The sequence below is a fragment of the Alosa sapidissima genome, chromosome 7, assembly GCF_018492685.1.
Source record: "Alosa sapidissima isolate fAloSap1 chromosome 7, fAloSap1.pri, whole genome shotgun sequence".
In the NCBI taxonomy this organism is placed as follows: domain Eukaryota; kingdom Metazoa; phylum Chordata; class Actinopteri; order Clupeiformes; family Clupeidae; genus Alosa; species Alosa sapidissima.
The window spans coordinates 20,865,314-20,886,317 of record NC_055963.1 but is presented as its reverse complement, the minus strand read 5'-3'; the positions used below and the strand labels follow the sequence as shown (position 1 = coordinate 20,886,317).

At 48.2% G+C, this 21,004-nt stretch overlaps 1 protein-coding gene across 19 annotated transcripts in view; it reads right to left on the bottom strand.

Annotated features, from left to right (window-relative positions):
* huwe1 (HECT, UBA and WWE domain containing E3 ubiquitin protein ligase 1) overlaps nt 1-21,004 on the bottom strand; it is a 62,723-nt gene that overhangs the window by 15,387 nt on the left and 26,332 nt on the right. For 12 of the 19 annotated variants that reach the window (XM_042096736.1, XM_042096752.1, XM_042096740.1 and 9 more), the window contains 28 exons: nt 20,826-20,993; nt 20,465-20,613; nt 20,308-20,374; nt 19,800-20,023; nt 19,134-19,345; nt 17,328-17,510; nt 16,718-16,890; nt 13,597-13,766; nt 13,427-13,502; nt 13,236-13,334; nt 12,878-13,005; nt 12,610-12,769; nt 12,199-12,427; nt 11,506-11,684; nt 11,240-11,329; nt 9,715-9,875; nt 8,893-8,938; nt 7,606-7,974; nt 7,089-7,299; nt 6,410-6,552; nt 5,601-5,821; nt 4,922-5,316; nt 3,777-4,500; nt 2,718-3,456; nt 2,128-2,252; nt 1,753-1,909; nt 956-1,088; nt 170-372 (listed from right to left, as the gene is read on the bottom strand). In XM_042096736.1, the coding sequence (XP_041952670.1) occupies nt 170-372; nt 956-1,088; nt 1,753-1,909; nt 2,128-2,252; nt 2,718-3,456; nt 3,777-4,500; nt 4,922-5,316; nt 5,601-5,821; nt 6,410-6,552; nt 7,089-7,299; nt 7,606-7,974; nt 8,893-8,938; nt 9,715-9,875; nt 11,240-11,329; nt 11,506-11,684; nt 12,199-12,427; nt 12,610-12,769; nt 12,878-13,005; nt 13,236-13,334; nt 13,427-13,502; nt 13,597-13,766; nt 16,718-16,890; nt 17,328-17,510; nt 19,134-19,345; nt 19,800-20,023; nt 20,308-20,374; nt 20,465-20,613; nt 20,826-20,993 (5,934 nt within the window). The remainder of the gene's footprint in view (nt 1-169; nt 373-955; nt 1,089-1,752; nt 1,910-2,127; nt 2,253-2,717; nt 3,457-3,776; nt 4,501-4,921; nt 5,317-5,600; nt 5,822-6,409; nt 6,553-7,088; nt 7,300-7,605; nt 7,975-8,892; nt 8,939-9,714; nt 9,876-11,239; nt 11,330-11,505; nt 11,685-12,198; nt 12,428-12,609; nt 12,770-12,877; nt 13,006-13,235; nt 13,335-13,426; nt 13,503-13,596; nt 13,767-16,717; nt 16,891-17,327; nt 17,511-19,133; nt 19,346-19,799; nt 20,024-20,307; nt 20,375-20,464; nt 20,614-20,825; nt 20,994-21,004) is intronic. The other 7 variants (XM_042096747.1, XM_042096754.1, XM_042096749.1 and 4 more) reach the window with 6 other exon arrangements.

Sequence of the window (21,004 nt, the reverse complement as noted above, 5' to 3'; positions counted from 1 at the left end):
GAACTGATATTATAAAAAAATAATTGTCATAATAACATTGACACATTGGACCTAGCTACAAGGCTTGTGCAATAATCATTCTTGTTTCATTAAATTATGTGTGTGTGTGTGTGTGTGTGTGTGTGTGTGTGTGTGTGTGTGTGTGTGTGTGTGTGTGTGTGTGTCTTACTAAGTCGTCCGGTCTGCTTGGCCTTCTTGTTGGCGCGGCGCGTGTCCTCGCGCAGCTGGATGATGACCTGCAGCACGCGCAGGAAGAACTTCTGTGTGGACGTCTTGGAGGTGAGCGAGCTCATGCAGGGCAGCTGCAGCTCACGGCCACCCAGTGGGCGCTTCTGCGCCGCCACAATCACCACGTTCTCCTGACCGTCAAACCTGCCCGCGAGAGGAATGGGTTTTTAGGAATTCAATCAGCAGTGCTCAAGGTTTCACAACTATGAGTTGATGGGTATTACATTTACTTTTGAACTTCTTGATCTAATGAGTCTGAAACATAACAAAATGTAAAAAACTTGAAAGGGTCTGAAAATATTCCGGATGCACTGTAACAACTTGGTATGGAAATACCAACTCTCCGGATAAAATGGCCTTTTTTTCTCTCTGTAGTGTCATTTGAGTATACTATTAAGTATATAAGTAGTTTATTTTTATGAGTAATTAATTTCAGTTTTATTTGTTTTACATCAGTATCAAATCAGAACACACTTGACATTTCTACACTTCGATGGGAAATCTGAATGGATGAGTCTACAAATATTATTTACCAAAATTACACCACTGGCTGATACCAGAATTGGTAAGGGGAAAAACAGGTTAAATAAACCGATCTGAGCAGATTTCTGACAAAGATTCTTTAGACAGCTGTGGCCACATTCCAGTTGCAACATGACCATATCAATGTCAGAGGCCTGTGTAGTGTTGTCACTACAGAAGTACTCCTCATCCCCCCCTTCCTCACCTGCTGGTCATCTTGCCCTTGAGGCGGCCGGTGAGGGAGGGGTCTTCGTGTGCTGATTCAGGAGACTGGGCATCGGCCCGGGCTCTCCTCTGCTGCTCCAGATTATACTCCCTCAGCTCTGCCAATAAAGTGCCTGAGGGGGGGAGGGAAGAAGAGAAAGAGAGAGAGAGAGAAAGAGAGAGAGAGAAAGCAAGAAAGAAAGAGAAGAAGAAAGAGAGAAGAGAGAGAGAGAAAGCAAGAAAGAAAGAGAGGAAGAAAGAGAGAAAGAGAGAAAGCAAGAAAGAAAGAGAAAGAGAGAGAGAGAGAAAGAAAGAAAGAAAGAAAGAGAAGAAGAAAGAGAGAAGAGAGAGAGAGAGAAAGAAAGAAAGCAAGAAAGAAAGAGAGGAAGAAAGAGAGAAAGAGAGAGAGAGAGAAAGCAAGAAAGAAAGAGAAAGAGAGAAAGAAAGAGAAAGAGAGAAAGCAAGAAAGAAAGAGAAGAAGAAAGAAAGAAAGAGAGGAAGAAAGAGAGAAAGAAAGCAAGAAAGAAAAAGAAAGAGAAAGCAAGAAAGAAAGAGAAAGAGAGAGAGAGAGAGAGAGATAGAGAGAGAGAGAGAGAGAGAGAGAGAGAGAGAGAAAGCCACACAGTTAAAAAGCGGCAGGAAAAAATCTATTCCCACACAAGCTCATCACATTCCTCCATTCATGTCTAATACACACATGTGCAATCTGAGGGCTAACTGAACAATCTGTTTGTAGAGGTTTAGTGGGGTTAACTGACCAATATATTTGTAAAAGTAGTGTTGGTAAGGTTTACTGACCGATCTGTTTGCAGAGAGTGTATCCCAGGTGACGCGCTCCAGTCAACAGCAGGCGGAGGACAGTGTCACGTGTTAGGCCATCCCCTCGGGACAGCTGCAGCAGGATGTTGGCTGCATCCTCCAGACCCTCCTCAGAACACGAGTGAGACGTCAGCACCTGCACACACACACACACACGGTCAGGAGGGGGTTCCTACAGCTGACCACTCAGCTGAGTCAACACTGCTGGGCTCGACTGCTGCAGAGCAGACCACTGGATGAGCGCAGTGTGAGTGTATGGAGCTTTTATTGGGTGTTAAATTAAGTCTTTCTCTTTGTGTGTGTGTCTGTGTGTGTGTGTGTCTGTCTGTCTGTCTGTGTGTGTGTGTTACGGACCTCCACAGACAGCTGCAGCTGTTTCTCAGTGAGGCCCGCAGAGGCCAGCTTGGAGTCGGCCTCTGTGCTGCTTGCTGATGCTGCTGCGGCGGCTGCTGCTGCTGCTGCCATCTTCTGCTTCCCTCCTGAAACACAAAGAGCAACTTCATGAGCACGGCTCAGGCTCCTGACTCACCATGGCAACACACACACCTGCACCACCAACAACAATGTGATACTCATCACCACAACAGATGCACTCAACAATCTCACTGTGTGTGTGTGTGTAAAAATGTTTTTAAAGGGGCTATGTGGCGTTTTTTTTAAGTTGAGAACATCCAAAAGTGCCCAAGAAATGTGACAGAATGTGATGAAGGAACCGCTTGAACACAACGTCAGAAACACCTACACTCTGTGTTGCCCAGACATCCACTAGAGTAAGCATGCAAAACAACTACAGCTGGGCTGGCTCTTTTGTAATTCCACGTTGTACTACGTAAATATAATACAAGTCAATGCAAGGGTGCAGTGTGCCTACAGAATTCCACAGTCTCTTTAACAAGCTGGGTCGGTTGTGGTCGTCGTCGTCGTGAGTGGCTGCGCTCGCTTACCTGAAATCGCTATGGTGGTGGTGCTACTGCTGGCGTTGGGTCCAGCTGAGCTGCTGCTGGAGACGGGCGGCTGTGCGGCTGCCGCTCCCGTCCCCGTGACTACTCCTTGCGTGGCGGCCGCCGGAACAGCTGGGGCCCCTGCCGCAGCGGCTGTAACGGATGCTGAGCCCGTGGCTGTGCCCGCTATTGTGGCCACGGCCGTGGCGGTGGCGCCGGCTGCCATGGTGGCGGGCGTCTGCGGCGTGGGGTGCGCAGCGGGCACCTCGGTGGCCTTGTTGTCGGGCAGCGCTATTGAGATGAGCGAGAGCAGTCGCAGCAGCTTCTCGGTGAGCAGTGAGCTGCGGCGGATGACCGGGTGCGAGAGCATGTTCATCAGCTGACCCAGCGGCGACGCCTCTAGGCTCAGGCCGCCGCCCTCCGCCTCGCCAGCGCCCCCCAGTGGCACAGTCTTCATGGAGGCCTTGCCCTTGCGGCTCACGTTCATGTTGTCCAGCTTGACCAGCAGGTCCCAGAAGTCGGTGGAGATACCCAGGGACTGCGCCGTGCCCACCATGCAGGAGGCGGACGAGCCGCCGCCTAGGGAGTTGTGGGCGGCTGCGGAGAGGGGCGAGGATGAAGAGTTGCCCTGGGTACGACAGCTGGAGCTGGAGGCGCTGCCGCACAGGCGGGCGTCCAGGTCTGAGGAGGAGGCGGTGAGCAGGTCCTTACAGCGCTGCTGGGTGAAGTGGCTGGGGAATACCTGCAGACACAAACACACACCGGCTCACACACATGGAACAAGGAGGACAGAAATACACCGCATATTGCAGCACCCACTTCAGCACTGAGGCTGGGAACAATGAGAGTAGGTCAGACCACAGTCTAGACATCAGGAATCAGGGAATTGCATTCATTTTGAGTTTAGTTTATGTAACTTTCCACCAAAAGTGTGTCATTGCTTGGCAAGTCTGTGTCTGACAATGTGTGAGTGCTTGTTTTGTAGCTATTTTTGTGGTAAGTGTGTTAAGTTAGTATGTGACTGTATGATGGTGACAGTTTGAAAGTGACTCAGAGTCTTACCTTGGCGAGCTGGATAAGCGTGTCCAGTACGTGTCGGCACACAACGGGTGCCGCCTGCGGGTGGATGTGTACAGTAGATCCCCCGCCTCCAGAACACATCCCTCCACTGCCGATCCCCGTCCCGGCGGCCAGCCCCGAGCTGACCCCGCTGCTGCCCTGTGGGTGGCGGTCGGCGTGCTTGCGGCCCGAGGCGCGCTGGATCTGGAAGATGTTGGTGCGGCAGCCCAGCGCCGCATCCATGGAGACGGAGAGCCAGGAGAGCTGGCTGGAGCTGCGCGACTCCACGCGGTTCAGCAGCTCCAGCGACGAGGGCGACGAGGACGAAGAGGACGACGACGAGGACGAAGAGGCCATGGAGGCCTGGGCCGAGGACGAGCCTTTACTGCTGCTGCTGCTCCCCTGGCCCAGCGCTCGCTTGCTGCCCCTGCCAGAGGCCTCGTCCAAGCGGGACGATCCGGAGGCGGCGGCCGCTGCCATGGCGGTGCTGGTGTCCAGGCAGAGCTCGCTCTCGCTGCTGCGCTGCAGGATAGACAGCAGGCTGCGGATGACCCAGCCGCGTGTCTGCGAGTGGTAGCACAGGTTGCGCAGCACGCGGTGCAGCCGGCTGGTGTTGAGCTTGGGCTCGTCCACGAAGAGCAGCACCAGCAGGCAGGAGAGCGCCTCGTGATCCAGGAGCAGGCGCCCGCGCAGACGCAGCAGGGAGTCCACATTGGAGCTGGAGGGGCTGAGCGAGGAGACACACACACACACACACACACACACACACACACGCAAGCAAACACACACACAGACATGCAAGCAAACATACACATGCACAACCACATTTGCCCACAAAAACACGCCCGCAAACACACATGCTCGGAGTTATGGTACAGTCTGCACAACATCCTGCCACACATTAAAACATTACGATGAAATCTTAAACTGCATTTACAAACTTTCAACAAAGTTTTATCAAATCTTGCAGCCAAGTCTTCAAAACCAGAAATGCTCTCTATGGAGATCTGCACTCTGCAATGCATATTATAACTTCATTTTGTACACAATCTAATCAAGCATTTTATTTCATTATGCAATGCCTACTATAACTGCATTTTGTACACAATCTAATCAAGCATTTTATTTCAAACAAACGGCCTTCTCACCGGCTGTGGTTGGCTCCTCCGCCCATCTGGAAGGTCCCGCCCCGCTGCACGGCCAGGCGCGTGTACTGGACGCCGCGGTTGCCGCCCAGGCGGCTGGTGAAGGCGGGTGAGCGCAGGATGGCCGACAGCGCGGACGAGGAACTATGGCCGAAGAGGCGCTCATGCATGAGCTGCCTCTGGCGCGCCTCCTGCTCGCGACGCAACGCTGCCGCCTCGGCGGCGATGTCCGGCGGCATGACAGCCAGCACGCTGTCCTCCATGTCCTCCAGGACGCTGCGCCGCAGTTCCGACGGCAGTGTCTGGATAAAGGTGACCGGGTCCAGGGGCTGGTCGCCCGTGGTGGGCTGCTGCGAGAGCTCACGCCTTTGCTGCTCCGCACGTTGCTGGGCCAGCACCTGCAGGAAGGAGGGAGAGAGAGAGACAGAGAGAGAGAGAGGGGGAGAGAGGAAGGCAAAGAGGGAGAAAGCAAGTGAGAATAGGGGAAATGGTTCAGTTGGTGTCCAAGCCCATGCATCCAATAGATCAGACAACGTGCAGCATAGCACAGCAAAGCATTTTATACATTTATACATACAACGCAAAACATGATCACATCAATCCAAAACACTAAAAACATTCCTCAATTCAAACATTTAAAAATATTTTTTTTTCTATTTATGTGTCCTCCAAAGAGCCTCACCTCTTCCTGGATGGCAGGTGGCAGAGCAGCCAGGAACTCTGGGCTGACCTCAGTGATGCCGGCCCCTCCCCCGAGTACGGGAGTAGCGGCAGAGGGCAGGGTGGCGGTGGTGGCGCGAGACGGAGGCCTGATGCCCAGCTGATTCTGCAGAACCTCCCGACGGATGTCCTCGGGAAGGGCGGCCAGGAATGAGGGGTCCACACCCTCAGGCAAACTGATACCTACAGAGGCAGAGCGGACAGAGCAGTGTTTCCTTTAGCTGCCATTCACCAGGTGAAATTGATGGAACAAAGTTCTTAAACTTCCTATTCTATCCGATTTTCTCTTTAAATGTTCATGTTCACTAAAAAAAAAAAAAAAAAAAAAAAATCAAACTGATTTCAGAACTCCCTTTTGGCAACCCAAGTCAAGTGTACATTTGGTGTTGATTTGCGTTTACAACAGACTGTTGTTGGAACATGACCGATAAATTTCAAATTTGTCCTGTACAATTAATTATTTCTGGACATCTGACTGGCAAGAAAAAATCCTAGCGGAATCCCTGAGGCAGTGTACCAACAGAGGCAGAGGAGGGATTAACCAAGGCCAAAGTAAATGTACAGAGATGTATGGAACACTGATAAGAATGCCTACGCCGCCATACATCTTTTCACATCAATTATTAACGGTACAAGTCATGACATTAAATATACGGAAAAGCACAAAAGAATTAAGGAGGAAACTGTGAGGGCAGGTTCTAACCGACCAGATTCCTGACTAAAGCTTTTCTACTAATAGTAACATTTGTTACAGTCCAGTGAATCCCTCACCTGCCAGCGGGTCATCCTCATCGTTGCTGGTAGATGGCAGGGGCTCCTCCTGGATAGCCTGCGACTGGCTGTCAGCACTATCACTCCGTGGCATGGTCTCTCCGGGCGACGAGACAGATGTGGAGCTGGAGGCAGACAGCAGCCTTTTCATTATGGAGGTGAAAAATGTAATACCATCCCAATCATTAAGGGCCATTCACACTAGGAATGATAACTAGAACGATAACTATAAAAGCACCCACACTGACCAACGATAAGAAAAGTCTCTCTTTGTGTTGATGAATGTGATGGCTAAAACTGGATGGATTCTGATTGGCTGTCAGCTTTTTATCGTTCTCAAAATCGTTCTGAAAGTGATCACCAATGATATCATTCCTCATGCCGTTACAGTTAAAGTTTATGTGCGTATGTATGTTTGACCCCATGACTATAACTGGCTTAACCCAAGAATTCCAAACTATTCTACTCTGGCGATTGGCTATGATTTTTCAGGACTTTTTTCTTTCCTTTAAAATGGGAGTATCTTTACTTCCTCCTGTGGCTTGGTTTAAAGTAAACAGTATTTAAGTGGTTTGAAAATCGCTATGTAAAACAGTCCAAGTGGTTTGAAAATTGTTCCGTGAACAAATCTATAATTTCCATCATATCCTTTTAGCTGGGGTGGTCGCACCAAACTCACCCAGTCTCAGCGTCTGTCTGCCTGTCGGTCAACCCGCTGTCACCGCTCCCAGATAGCTCCTGGGACATCTGATTGGCAGGTGCCGAACTAGCGGCCGGCTCTTCCTGTGTGGCAGAAGCAGGGCTGCTGGTGTCCATGGGAGACCCCTCCAATTGTGACACGCCCACTGGCACGGGTTCAGAACTCTCAGCAATGTCTGGACTGAGAGAGGCTGAGACAGCAAAGCAGGAAATGAAACTCAATCTATACATCCAACATGCATGTATCCAGTGAAACTCCCTAGATATATAAATACACTGTGATAGATCTCTATACAACAATATTTGTTTTAAAAAGGGTCTGGTTTCTACCAAACTGAATGCCACCAATTGGCTTGAATCCAGATTGGAGCCCAAACAGCCCAAACAGCGTCAGATCATGTTCATCACCACAGTGTGTTTAAAGATTTTGGGGTTTGTTTTTGGTTTGGTTTGTTTTGTTGTTGTTGTTTTTTTTGTTGTTGGCAAAGTGAATCTACCTTCCCTGACTGCCTCCAACGCTCCTCCTCCTCCTCTTTCTCCCCCTCCCTCACCGATAGTGGGCGCGGGGGACATCTCCATCTGAGAGGCCTCGGCTTCGCAGTTGGGTCGGTCAGGCGCTGGTAGCTGGCCGAGTCCCGCGCCCGCCAGTGCCCCCAGCGAATCGCCATGCGACTCGGCCAGCAGCAGCTCCGCGATTGGCTGGTGCACCTGCTGGCTGATGGCCGTCTCCAAGGAGACCAGGGCCTGCTCGTGAGGCGCAGGCGTGGTGGGGGTGACCTCTCCGGACGGTGGGGCCGTCAGGAAACCCTCGGAGGTGCGCGGCTGGTCCAGGCTGGACGAGACGCCGCCCTGAGCCTGCTCCCCTTCTGCAGAGGGAAACCACGAGGAAGGAAGAAAAGTAAGCAATAAAGAAATGAACAGGCTCATAAAATGACATCAGCACATCAAAGAAGATAATAAAAAAAATGACTTCTTCCAAACACCAGAGGCATATTACTTTTCTATTACTGAGCATTCATCATCTTCTGCAGCACACAATAAAGAGACTGTGTCTGTGGGCAGAGGGGTGAGTTGCAGCCACAGTGGGGAAGGCAGTAAGTTGTATAGTTATCTCCCTCCAGGGGTCGCTCTATCCTGATCCCCAACAACAACACAACTTACTACCTCACCTCACCACAGCCAGACATCCATTCACAATGACAGCGGCGGTTGAGGAAACAGTCAGCGCCACTGACTGCGCAACTCAGTAGCAGTGAATTGAGTGAGAAAAGGCAAACAATATGCCAATTATGCATCTAATCTGTGTAATCATCGCAGGCTCTAATGCCATAAACAGAACTAACTAGATAATGATTGCATTGCACATGGTGTTAAATAAATTGTATCTCTTGGTGACCAGGCCTGCCAGTTGCCTAGCAACAGCTCAAAACGAGACATGGAACGGATGGTGGATCTCCCGGGAGGGGCAGCGTCTTCGGAGTTGCTCGGCATATGCCGTGGGAAAGACAGTAGACTGTATAGTTATCGCCCAGATCTGGTGTGATCTTAAAACTATACAAACTACTACCTCATCCCACAGCACGCACACACACTGGGCTCTAAAGCATCGGCTCCTCCATTGATGCGGCGCATTAAAGAGACGCTCAAGATCCATTGTGACTTCCATTACACGATTACGAGGCAGAAGAGAAAACAGCCAACACATTTTATCATCATATGAAGGAGACGTGTTCAGAGTGCTCGTGTCTGCAGTAGGAGGCTGTAAAACGGAAAATGGCGTGTACCTGCAGTGTTCTCTCCGGCTCCGTTTACGGTTCCCAGGCCAGAGCCCTGTAATGAGAGGACGCAGACATGACTACTGGAGCAGAACGTCATCCTGCACACACACATGTGCCACGCCACACACACACACACACGCACGCACGATCCACAACACAGAAGCCCTCACTGCCCCATCCTGCCTGGCTGCCAGCCATGATCTGGCCTTTGTTAACTATTGATCAGCTGTATGGATGTTACTTCTGCCTCCATGTCTGAGCCGTTTTAACCCACTGCCTCTCCCGCTCCATATACCCTCTATTACTGCTCCCTGTACTGCATCAGTGGAGGACCCCACCCCCTTCTAAAACCACCCCCTCTCTCTGCACATCCTTGACTTTAATTACCTTTCATTTTTAATTACCTTTTCAGCTTTTGCCATCAGGCAGGAGATACAGAACAATGAAAACCAGGACAAACCGCTTAAAAAATAGCTTCTATCCGAAGGCAATAATGGCCCTTAACTCTTAAAATTTGAAATGGTCTGTTCTTGGCCCCTAACCCACTGTGCAAATTCTATGGAGGAGTAATGTTCTTTTTACCAGTGAAATCTGTACAGAACCATTCCTGTTCATAACCAGTGCAATATATGTTTACATTCTTTTTATATTTTTATATATGTGCATTTTTTAAAACTATTATTGTTCTTATGTATACCTCATGAGTTGACAGCACTTTCAATCTCGTTGTACCTTTGCAAAAAGTGTCAATGACAATAAAGACTATCTATCTATCTCTTACAACTAACCACCACACACACACAGTATTTCGCTCTCCCTGGCCCTCACCTGTAGGCTCTGCTCCCTGCTCTCCTCTCCAGCGGAGGTACTCCTCTCGTTCTGCTTGGCCTCCTCTTCCTCGGCCAGCTGCCGTCTCCTCTTTTCCCGGCGCTCCTCCAGCTCCTCGTCCCGCAGGCCCTCCAGGTGCTGCAGAATGGGCACCTTCACCACTGGAGGAGACGAGAGACAGACACAAGCGGAGATGACCTTACACACTCTCACACACTTAGGACTCATTCATTATTTACACTGACCTCCCGCCACCCCGCGGCACACAAGTGTAGAGACAATGGCTTCAGGGAAAATGTGTGTAACCTTACTGAGCCAAGACAAAGTACAGCACGTACTCTAAAAGGGAATATCTTATTTTTACAAGGTGTGAACTAAAAGTACTACTGGATAATGTCTATGCCACTACAGTGGTGCACAGTGAACCCAGTATATTATTAATGAAACTAAGTGATAAACTCCCCAACATTCCCAACAAAGCTCAACATCTCTCCAAGAGGTCCGAACCCTACCGATTGGTGGAACGTGATTCCAGTCTCTACAAGAGCAGGGTTAGCGTCCCTCTCTACCTTCAAAAAACCCCCTGAAGCCCCAGTTCTTCAGAGAGTACCTGCTCTCCTAGCACTACCAACAACTACACATACTAATTCTAGCACTTACCGCTTGACTATCCCTCTTCTAGAACACTTGACAGTAGACACTTGACTCTATGCGAATAGTACTTATTGCTGCACTAACATGTCATTGCCGCATTGTACCTTGATTGTTTTCCATTTTTGTAAGTCGCTTTAGATAAAAGCGTCAGCTAAATGACTAAATGTCAATTGTAAATGTATGGAAGAGCGCAAAGCAGCCTTTAGTTTAGGTGACAGAGAGACAGACATTTTTTCCATAACCTGGACAAAAGGCATCAAGTGGGCTAAAGGGATCCCACATGTAGGTGGCAGAGCATTCAGCATATCGGCAAGGAGAGGAGTGATCGAAAAAAAAAACAGATTACAATGTCTCCTTAGCAGAGGAGCTCAATTGTGTCTTCCCTCTTTGAAACAACTGGGATTGAGATAAGGGAGCTACACCCCCACCTGCTGTCCATACAGACAAAGGAGACGCTGCGAATATTCTGGTTGTTGAATGCTAGGATGGCTGTAGGGCCAGATGAGGTCCCAGGGAGAGTGATCAGAGACTGCGCCCACCAACATGCAAATGTTTTTACAGACCGTTTGGGACCGGTCACCTTTAAGCAGGTGGTGGATGTTCTGTGATATGATTTTAGTATTTCTTGCAAATGTGGAAAAAGGTGTGTGCATGTGTGTGTAGGACTGTGCATCTACATATTGTTCTGTGGAGTTTGTGTATGTGTGGAGGAGTGTGTGTGTGTAAGCGTCATTTTAGGTTTGCACAACAAATGTCATTGTGCTCCCCCCTGGTGCGATGGCAATAAGCATTCTGATATATGAATATGTATATTACTACAATCAATTAGGACCCAGAAATGCTAACGAAGGACAGTGTGAGGTCTACTTACCAGCTACACAATCATGCATGCTCTCCGCATCCAACACTTTACACTCATCTGTCCAGCGGGTTAAGGCAGTGGGAATACTGGAGAGAGTGCCTGAGGTGGAGAGGAAGGATCACTGGTTAACACCATTGACAAATACAGAGCGGTGCCTACAGTCATCAGCAAGCAACTGGAAATGTTATATTATAAATGGTCAGCTATAAATGGTCAGCGCCTTGAAGGCTTGGATGTGATGGGGGTTTTGTGTGAGTGCCGTGATCCATCCTTACCAGCCTGTCCACCCGTGCTGCTCTGCTCGTGGAAGAAGTCATCGAGCAGCTCGTCATCCGAGCGGGCGATGATGTGCACGTCCTCGTTGCCCACCAGGAGACGCGTGCGGCCTCGGGACTGCAGCGGCAGAGAGTTGGACAGCTGCAGGATGTCCGCAGCAGCGCTGGGACCCAGCAACCTGCAAAAGCACACAGAGACCGGCGTGAAGGAGAGGAGACAACGAGGACGAGGACGACGACAACAACGCCAACAACAACAACACCACCAACAGGGACACACTAAAGACCCTTAAAAATTAAAATTGGATTGGATTATGGATTATGAATTATCTATGGTTCAACACCTACTGACTCAAAGTATATGGACAGCCGTGTGACTGAGTGTGAACGACTATGAGCGGCTGTGGGACTTCAGGCCAAAGCCCACTGGCAATGACATTCGCATCTATGGATTTGACGCTCAAGAGATAGAACAAATTTGGCATTGATGCGCGTCAGACGCCGCCAGTGGGCTTTGCTCCGTTAAAAATAATAGATTTCTAAACTCTGGCGTCACTTGACGTGCGTCAGATGACACCAGTGGCCGTTGGCCTGGACTGTGAATAAGTCCTAGCATGCATAATGTTTGTCCCCGTCCCTGCACGGCGCATTTGAGAGAGGACGTTCTTGGTTTTTCGACGCCCGACTCCTCACCTCTGCAGGATGAGAGGCGGGTTGGGCTGGCGGTTGCCGGGGTAGTGCACGTGGATGGTGTGGCCGGTGTTGGCGGTGAGCTGGCGCAGGGTGCGCTGGCTGCGGCCCATGCCCTGGGCAAGACGGCTGCTGCTGCCCGCACCACCCAGCGTGAGCGAGCCGTGGTCGGCGTGGCGCACCATCAGCGGGTGGGAGCTGGGGATGTTGCCTGGGGAGGGAGGGATGTCAGCTACAGGAGCGCGATAAAGAACAGACAAGAGAAGAACAGCGGCGTTATAGACATGGGCCTTTGGATCTGTGGGAGAGACTCACACACCACGGCTACAGCTACTCAACACTTAACTCAACACAAGGACAGGTCAAGCAAGGCAGAAGAGAACCGGAAAAGATGAGGAAAAAATCATTACTCACCGTTGGTCGAGAACATGTTGTCAAACTCGATGATGAGGTCATCATCGCGGTCGAACCTCTCAAAGCGAATGTGAGGAGCAGAGTTGATGTCAGGGAAGTCTTCGTCTAGTTCCATCTCTGAGCCTTCATCGTCATCATCCTCATCTCCCTCTTCATCATCCTGAAATAAGTACGAGAAGATTAGTGATGTTATAATGAACGGAAGAAGAGAAGGGAAATCTGCGGGTCAGTGGGCAAAAAATGGGCACATTACACATTTCAGACTCACCTGATCCTCCTCCTCTTCCTCCTCCTCCTCCTCTTCTTCATCCTGGCTGTCTTCGTCTTCGTTGCTGCCACTGGAGTCTTCCTCCTGGGTGTGCTCCTCATCCTCAGGCTCCAGGATGTTCATGGAGTCTGTACAGAAGAAGAGCACATTAGAGGCAAACACTTCACTGATGGCTCCTCTGACTAGTAAACAACAGGCCACCACACTCACTTACACAAAGAAAACAGTAGTTACAGCTCAATGGCATGCTATTATGGCAAGCTGTTATTCCCGATGGATGGGTTGACAAAAGTGACCAATACAGTCCCATACAGTTAAGGCCTTTTGCCAGATTTTAATTTCAGGACAAAGTTCATACCCTCTCTGTTGGCCTGTAGTGTGGAGGCTTGACTCATGTTGGAAGGAGCTTCATCCATCAACACATCCTCTTGAGATTCGTCTTCTCCACTGGGTCCAACTGATAAGAGAATGCAAAAAGCCAATAAGAAAACACTCCTTGCCTATCCTTACCCACTCTAGGTTGAAACTGAGTTTTCTTTACCCACTTACCAATTATAGTACTATTGACAGTGCCTGGGTCTCCCTCTAGAAGTTCATCTATCAAATCCACTAGTTCATTCTCCACCTACCAAAACACAAAGCCACACAGAGTCAGATATGCTTAAGTGTGAGCTCTCATATGAGTAAGCAATGAAGAGAAGTATGTCTAGGGTGCGTACTCTCATGCAGCGAACGACAGGTGAGCCCACCTGCATGGCCTGTGTGCTGAGGACCTCGGGCTGCCCGGCGATCACCACCGTGTCCCCCTCCGTCTCCCCGTCCATCAGGTCAGCGTCCGTCCCCTGGCCCCGGTGGCGGCTCTCCACAGGCTCTGCCTCGCCCACCTCGCCTGAGGAACAGGACAGCAGTGGAATTACTATTAGCGGAGTCACTGTTCTGGAATTACCATTAGCGGAGTCACTGTTCTGGAATTACCATTAGCGGAGTCACTGTTCTGGAATTACCATTAGCGGAGTCACTGTTCTGGAATTACTATTAGCGGAGTCACTGTGCGATTTATTTCAGGTACGGCAAGCCTTAAATTCACTGACAATACTGCTGATATGCAACGGGAATAGTATTTTGAAGTGTCAAATGTTTTTTGATTTTAATTGACTAAACTGACACAGGGTCCGCCACATATTATACAAAAAAGCCTATGTTGATTACTGTTAAAGACCGCATTTGGTACACACATTCAACCAAACATCCAGTACTTAAACAGTTCTGTAAGAAAGTTTACCTTTACACCCCTAATTACTATACACTCATCTACACACTACACTCAGTTTGCTGGTGTATTCCATCATACGTCACATCCTCATTATCAAGCACACCCTTGAATTAACTTTTCTACTTTTGCGTTAACACCCTTCCGTGTCATACTCTCTAACAGGAATCATGGTGTTTTGGGGAGATCCTATACAAATCCATTTGTTTCCTGCGGCTTGATTGCTTACAGTGTAGTTTCACAGTTTTAACCACTGTGCCGAGACAAATGAAACTTCCTCACAGTCTCTTCCTCACAGTTGTCAGACGTGGTCTCTCATATGAAGCCCTCTTCTTGCCACTCTGATATTCCTTCATCTCACCTTTTCAAAGAAGCTTTTGCAGCTATTTGCCCTTTTATCTTGAGCATCATTAATAGCTCCCTGGCTAATGGAGTAGTACCCTCTGGCTTTAAACACGCTATTGTGCAACCTCTCCTGAAAAAACCTTCCCTTGATCCCATTGATTTGAAAAATTATAGGCCCATTTCTAAACTGCCCTTTCTCTCTAAGATCTTAGAAAAAGTTGTTCTGTCACAAGTCTCTTCCTATTTAAACACCTCTAATATCATTGACAAGTTTCAATCTGGTTTTAGACCACTTCATAGCACAGTCTGCCTTACTTAAGGTCCATAATGATCTATTGCTCTCTGGCTCTTGTGCCCTATTGGTCCTGTTAGATCTTAGTGCTGCTTTTGACACCATTGACCACAAGATCCTTTTAAAACGCCTGGATGTTGAAGTTGGTCTGCAAGGCACTGTATTAAATTGGTTCAGATCTTACTTAACTGATAGATCTTTTTCAGTGCATTTAGGCAATGCTTCATCGTCATCTGCTCCCATTAAGTGTGGTGTCCCCCAGGGTTCTATTTTAGGGCCTCTATTATTTTCTTTATACATGCTTCCCCTGGGCTCCATTTTCAATCAATTCAATAGTCGTTACCACTGCTACGCAGATGATACCCAATTTTATATACCGGTGGCCCCTGAAAATTCCTGCTCATTGACAAACCTTTTTCTTTGTCTTAATGACACTAAGAATTGGATGGCTAACAACTTTTTACAGCTAAATGACAGCAAAACAGAAGTAATCATTTTTGGACCACCAAATTCTGTCAACAATGTAAGCAAGTCTCTTGGCCCTCTGTCTGTTAACCATCACAGTGTGGTCAAGAACCTAGGTGTTTTCTTAGACTCTTCTCTGACTTTTAATAAGCAAGTCAACAGCGTTGTCAAGGGAAGTTTTTACCAACTTAGGACAATAGCAAAGCTCAAGTCTTCTCTCTCCTACAGTGATTTAGAAATCCTTATACATGCCTTTATTTCCTCTAGGCTTGATTATTGCAACTCACTGTATGTAGGTGTAACTAAATCTACTCTAAACAGACTCCAGCTGGTCCAAAATGCTGCAGCCAGATTACTGACTGGATCTAAGAAACATGACCACATTTCACCTGTGTTGGCTAAACTGCACTGGCTTCCTGTGGAACAAAGAATTAATTTTAAAATTCTTCTGTTTGTTTTCAAAGCTTTACATGGTTTAGCACCTCAGTATTTATGTGATCTTTTAATTCCTTACTGTCCTCCTAGACCTGACCTCTTCGATCATCTTCCCAGTGTCTCCTTTGTGTTCCTTCTGCCTCTCTTAAATCCAAAGGTGACAGAGCTTTCTCTGTCTATGCTCCCCAGCTTTGGAATAGCCTTCCTGATGTTGTGAAATCCTGCCCCACTATTAGTAGTTTTAAATCCAACCTAAAGACCTACCTCTTCTCCCTAGCTTTTAACACTCCCTGACTCCCAAACCTCTCCCTTTTTTTTAATTATATGTATGTATATGTACTATTGTTATTATTATTACTTTTATTATTTTTATTATTATTATTTTATGTAAAGCACTTTGGTGCAATGCTATTGCTTTGAAATGTGCTATATAAATAAATTTGACTTGACTTGGGAGAGACAGCAGCATACAGAATTTATAACCGTCTACATGGCAACAACATTGTGACTTTACCTCCAGCATTGCAAACACAGCAGTAAAGAAAGAGAATCCATGTGGCCCAGTTCTGTTTCTACTGGTGCAGATGGAAGTATTAGTTCAAAGATGTCTGTTGCCTGGTAACCACTTGCGCAGCACAGCTCGCCAAATAGCCAAAGTGTATTCCCAGAGTAATTTCTTCCACCCCAAGTGACCCAGCAAGGTTTCATCTCCAACCAAAATTGCTTTTTTTAAAACAACATGCACATCATTTTGTATTTTGAGAGCAAGCCAATCTCAAAGTGCCACAGAAATAACACTGTCTTTGCATTTTTTTGCAACAGAACTTTTTGTGTACATCTGGCCATCTCTCTCTCTGGCTTTGTTTTTAATCAGTGTTGTTCCTTTAGGCAGCCCATGCCTCACCGTGGTCCAACAGGTTTGATCTAAAGCTCAATCTGGTTTATCTGTTTATTTATAATTTGCATTTGATTTCACTGGATGTTGTTTGCTTTTTGCTGGTTGTTCTGCTGCTAGTACTGCCATGCGGAATACCTTGGTCTTGGGTGTTGCTGTTGCTATCTCTGGTGGTGCCAACAGTGTCATGCTCCGTCTTGTTCTTGCTGGAGCCTCCTTTGCCCCCAAACAGGCTGCTGGGCTGGTTGACAATGCGGGAAAGCGTCTCCAAGGGCTTCAGGGCGGCATTCACGGTGTTTGCCATGTTAGGACTGATGCACACAAAAGACAAAATCATCATGGGAGTCCATATAAACAAAGCTGCAGCCTGATAAATATTCTAGAAATGGGTCTGCACAACAGTGCTGAGCAAAATACATAGATCACTATGCTTTCACTTTATGGTCAATAATACTGCTACGATGATTTCTTTTGTATTGGCAAGATTTAAAACACTTACTTAAATATTTGAAATATCCATATGTGGCAAATATCCTACCGATCTTAACCAAATCCCAAATCTCTCTGAATGGCTTTTCTTTTTAAAGGAAATCTTTACTCAAACTCATCAAATCTCACTAACTCCTTCTATAGGGTTTTCAATATTACAACAGTGAATGTTACATAGTCTTAGATCTGTATTCCAGTGTCAACATCTTGTTTATTTTTTAACCTGTGTGTGTGTGTGTGTGTGTGTGTGTGTGTATACCTGGAGAGGTCGAGACTGTGTGGCACGCGGGCAAGGTCATTAACCAGACCCTTCTTGAGGAAGAGGCGGATGATGTTGTTCATGCCGTTGTGCTGCGTCTTGGTGGTGGCCGTGCTGTAAAAGCTGGAGGTGGATGGGCACGACTCCATGATGGTGCTGATGATGCACATCACAGCCTGCAGGCTGGGGGGGTGGGGGGGGCACACCACAGACACAGTCACTCAAAGAGCACAGGCACATCAGCTCATTTATACACATCAACACCACCTCAGCAGACCCTGAGAATGCCTTCGTTGCATACATAGTCACAGAAAAATGTGCACACAATTAAAGGTTGTATCAGTGATAGCGGGGATACGTCACTTCTGTTGATGTTCAAACAAAACAGAGAGCTAGCTCGCTACTCCCTCCCCCCCGTGCAATTAAAACTCTCCTAAACGCGTATCTCGTCGGTTATTGGTTGAAACACTTTATTTTGCCTTTGAGTGGGTTGCCAACCCTTGTTGGTAGCAATTGTTTTTGTGTACAGACCTCGGAGCCTAGGCTGCCTACAGAGATGTGTTCTTTTGATGGCCTGCTCATGGGGCAGACAGCTAGGGGATCGTTAGGAAAGATTCGATTTTTTGGGCCTGAAATCGCTGATACAACCTTTCAGGGGCAGAAAGCAGCACAAAACAGCATAGCGCAGAACTCTCCAAGAAAAGATGACGAGGAGTTGTTGTGTTGTAAACGGCACCAATCAAAACAGCGATGGTTAGAGAATATTCAATATTACTATGAAGGAATGCATGCCTTCGCCACAAAAACGGCAGAGGTTATGCAGGGCTGTATAACGCGACCTATTGTCATATGTGCTACACAAAAATCAGAGAATATCAATATAATATCGGTGGATATTTAATTTCAACCTTCCGTTCATTTAGACGACAAGTAGCCTGCCTAAAAAAATGTGTCTATCTAACATTGGCATTAACAGCATAACTCTCAAAAAGAATTTCAAGTTTTTGCCTGAAATTGCACTGTGCCTATTTACAAGGGCATTGTTCCCACCTCTTCTGGGGCCTACCATCAAATGTTGGGCCTCTATAGAAAGCTGAGAACCTCTAGTTTTTGTAGGAAACAGTCAAAATAAATGTGTGATGTACTCACAAAGAGTTACAGAGGCTAGAATATAGTTTTTTCTTTCTGCCGGATTACAAGCATCTCTGAACTGACCACATTTCAGCCCTCTAGGTCTCTTGATATCCCTTAGAAACACAACTGAGCCCTAGCACCAGGTCTTGTGAAGTTGTGTGCAAAAGTAGATCAATATAGAATGAAAATATGAGTGCTTTAGATTATTATTTGCCAAGGTATGCCCATGCGTTTTGTAAAATGCCTATGGATACTCCCCATAGGACTTTTTGTTATCCAAAATGCATACTGACAATCAAATGCTTACTGCACATGAACCCCTTTGTGTAGAAGCATAATCCTGGTCTCAAATGAAAGGTAATAGGACATTATGTAGCCTATGACAGCATATCATACCAGTCAATTGCTATACTAATTCACAACCTTTCCCTTGCTCATGTCAATCTGTGTGAGTCATCTGCCCAACCCTGTTGTCCTGTGTGTGTGTGTGTGTGTGTGTGTGTGTGTGTGTGTGTGTGTGTGTGTGTGTGTGTGTGTGTGTGTGTGTGTGTGCAAGGGTGTGTGCATGCATGCCTGCCTGCCTGAGTGTGTGTGTGTGTGTGAGCAGTCTGCCTGTCATCCCTTGCTGCCAGGCAGCAGCTGCAGTGTCAGGCGGAGCGTTGAGTGACTCACCGGGCATGTTTCTCTGTGCCCTCTGCCATGGCCAGCGCTCGGCTCAGGGCAGCCTTCACCTCGTTGACCAGCGCCACCTGAGCGTCGGTGCCAGTGCCGGCGGCCGCCAGGCTGGCCAGGAAGAGGCGGGCCAGGGCGGGTGTGTCCTTGTCCTCAGAGTTCTGCGTGTGCGGCAGCAGGTGGTCCAGAACGAAGGCCAGCACGCTGCAGTCCTACACATCACAAGAGACAGAAGCGGGACACTCAGACCACTGACACACAGCTGACAAGTCTCCTCACAGAGGAACAAGGTTAAGGCACAAGGGGTCAGCAGTTAACCTGAGATTAACCTCAACCTGTCAATACAAATGTTAATCACCTACGCAAATGCCTCCACTTTCAAATGCCTAAAAATTAACTTCATAAAATAGATTCATGGTCCTCTGACACATTGATGTTCAACCACATACGGTTCTTTCTAAATACTTAACCAATATGACAAGTGGGAGTAGGGTTGGTAAAGGATATCGTCACGGCTGTAATTGCCTTCGGCACTCCGCCTTCTATAAACAGTGATGTCCTTTACCAACCCCCATGACCATGAGTTTCGTTCTGAGCGGTTTTGCTCCTGTGTTGGTTGGGAGAGACCGGGAAGAGCAGTGGTGTGCTGGCCGCAGGGGGGCTGACCTCCTTAATGAGCTCGGACTGCCCGGCAGTGTAGCTGTAGGAGGCGATGAGGGTGGCGATGCCCACGTAGGAGCGCACCAGCTCGGCCAGCAGGCGCAAGATGGTGGAGGTGGGCATGAGCGGCTTGCTGGCCTTGGCCTTGGCAGCGCGGCTCTCCTCCGAGGCGGCGCTCTTATCGCCCTCCTGGTCCTTCTTCTCCTCGCGCATCTCCTCTGGCGTGGACGCTGCAAAGGGTGCAGACGCATGGGGGTGAGGAGGAAGGGTAACCAGAGAGGATTTATGCACGTGTCCATCCGTGTGTGTGTGTGTGTGTGTGTGTGTGTGTGTGTGTGTGTGTGTGTGTGTGTGTGTGTGTGTGTGTGTGTGTGTGTGGAGGCTAGAAGGGTCAGACAAATGGTAGTAAACAAAGAGTGCATGAAAGAGGATTTATGCAGGTCTGAGACTTGATAATAGTGTCTGTGTGTGTGTGTGTGTGTGTGTGTGTGTGTGTGTGTGTTCAGGGAGTTACCTTCTCCTTGTGGAGTGCCAGACTGGGAGGATTCTGCCACGGCTCCATCTGCAGCAAACACCTGAGTCTGGAACAGCAGAGCAGAGCAGAGGTGTGATTCAGAGCTTTTTCAAAGACACACACAGACACACATGTACAGAAATGATGAAAGACTCACGTTGATGTGGAAGGCCGACTGCGAGTCGAAGTCGCTGCCCTGGCGCGTGAGCCTATACTGCTGGTACACGTCGTCTCCAACATCCTGCAGGATCTGGCACAGGTCCTGACCTCCAGGCACAGGTGCAGCACGCTCCTCTCCTCTCTCCGCTGCGCACAACACGAGAGAGAGAGAGAGAGAGAGAGAGAGAGAGAGAGAGAGAGAGAGAGAGAGAGAGAGAGAGAGAGAGAGAAGTAAAAAAAAAAAAAAAAAAAAAGGTTGAGAAGGAAGTTGAAACAGCTCTGCGAAAAGACTGCAGACTGACAGCATATGGACTAGAGCAGTAAGCTGATTCTACTGGCTGGCTCTGGTTCAAGCTTACCCTCTTCAGGGGCGTGGTAGGCTGCCAGGGCGTTGAGCATGTCATAGATGACCTCTTTGATGGTGTCAGGAATGGATGGTAAGGGAGACAGCTTCAGGGGGGTAGTCTTTACCAGCTGTACTGCATTGGGCCCTTTGATCCTCAGGTTCTCAAACTCGTCATCTGATGCTAGACGGAAG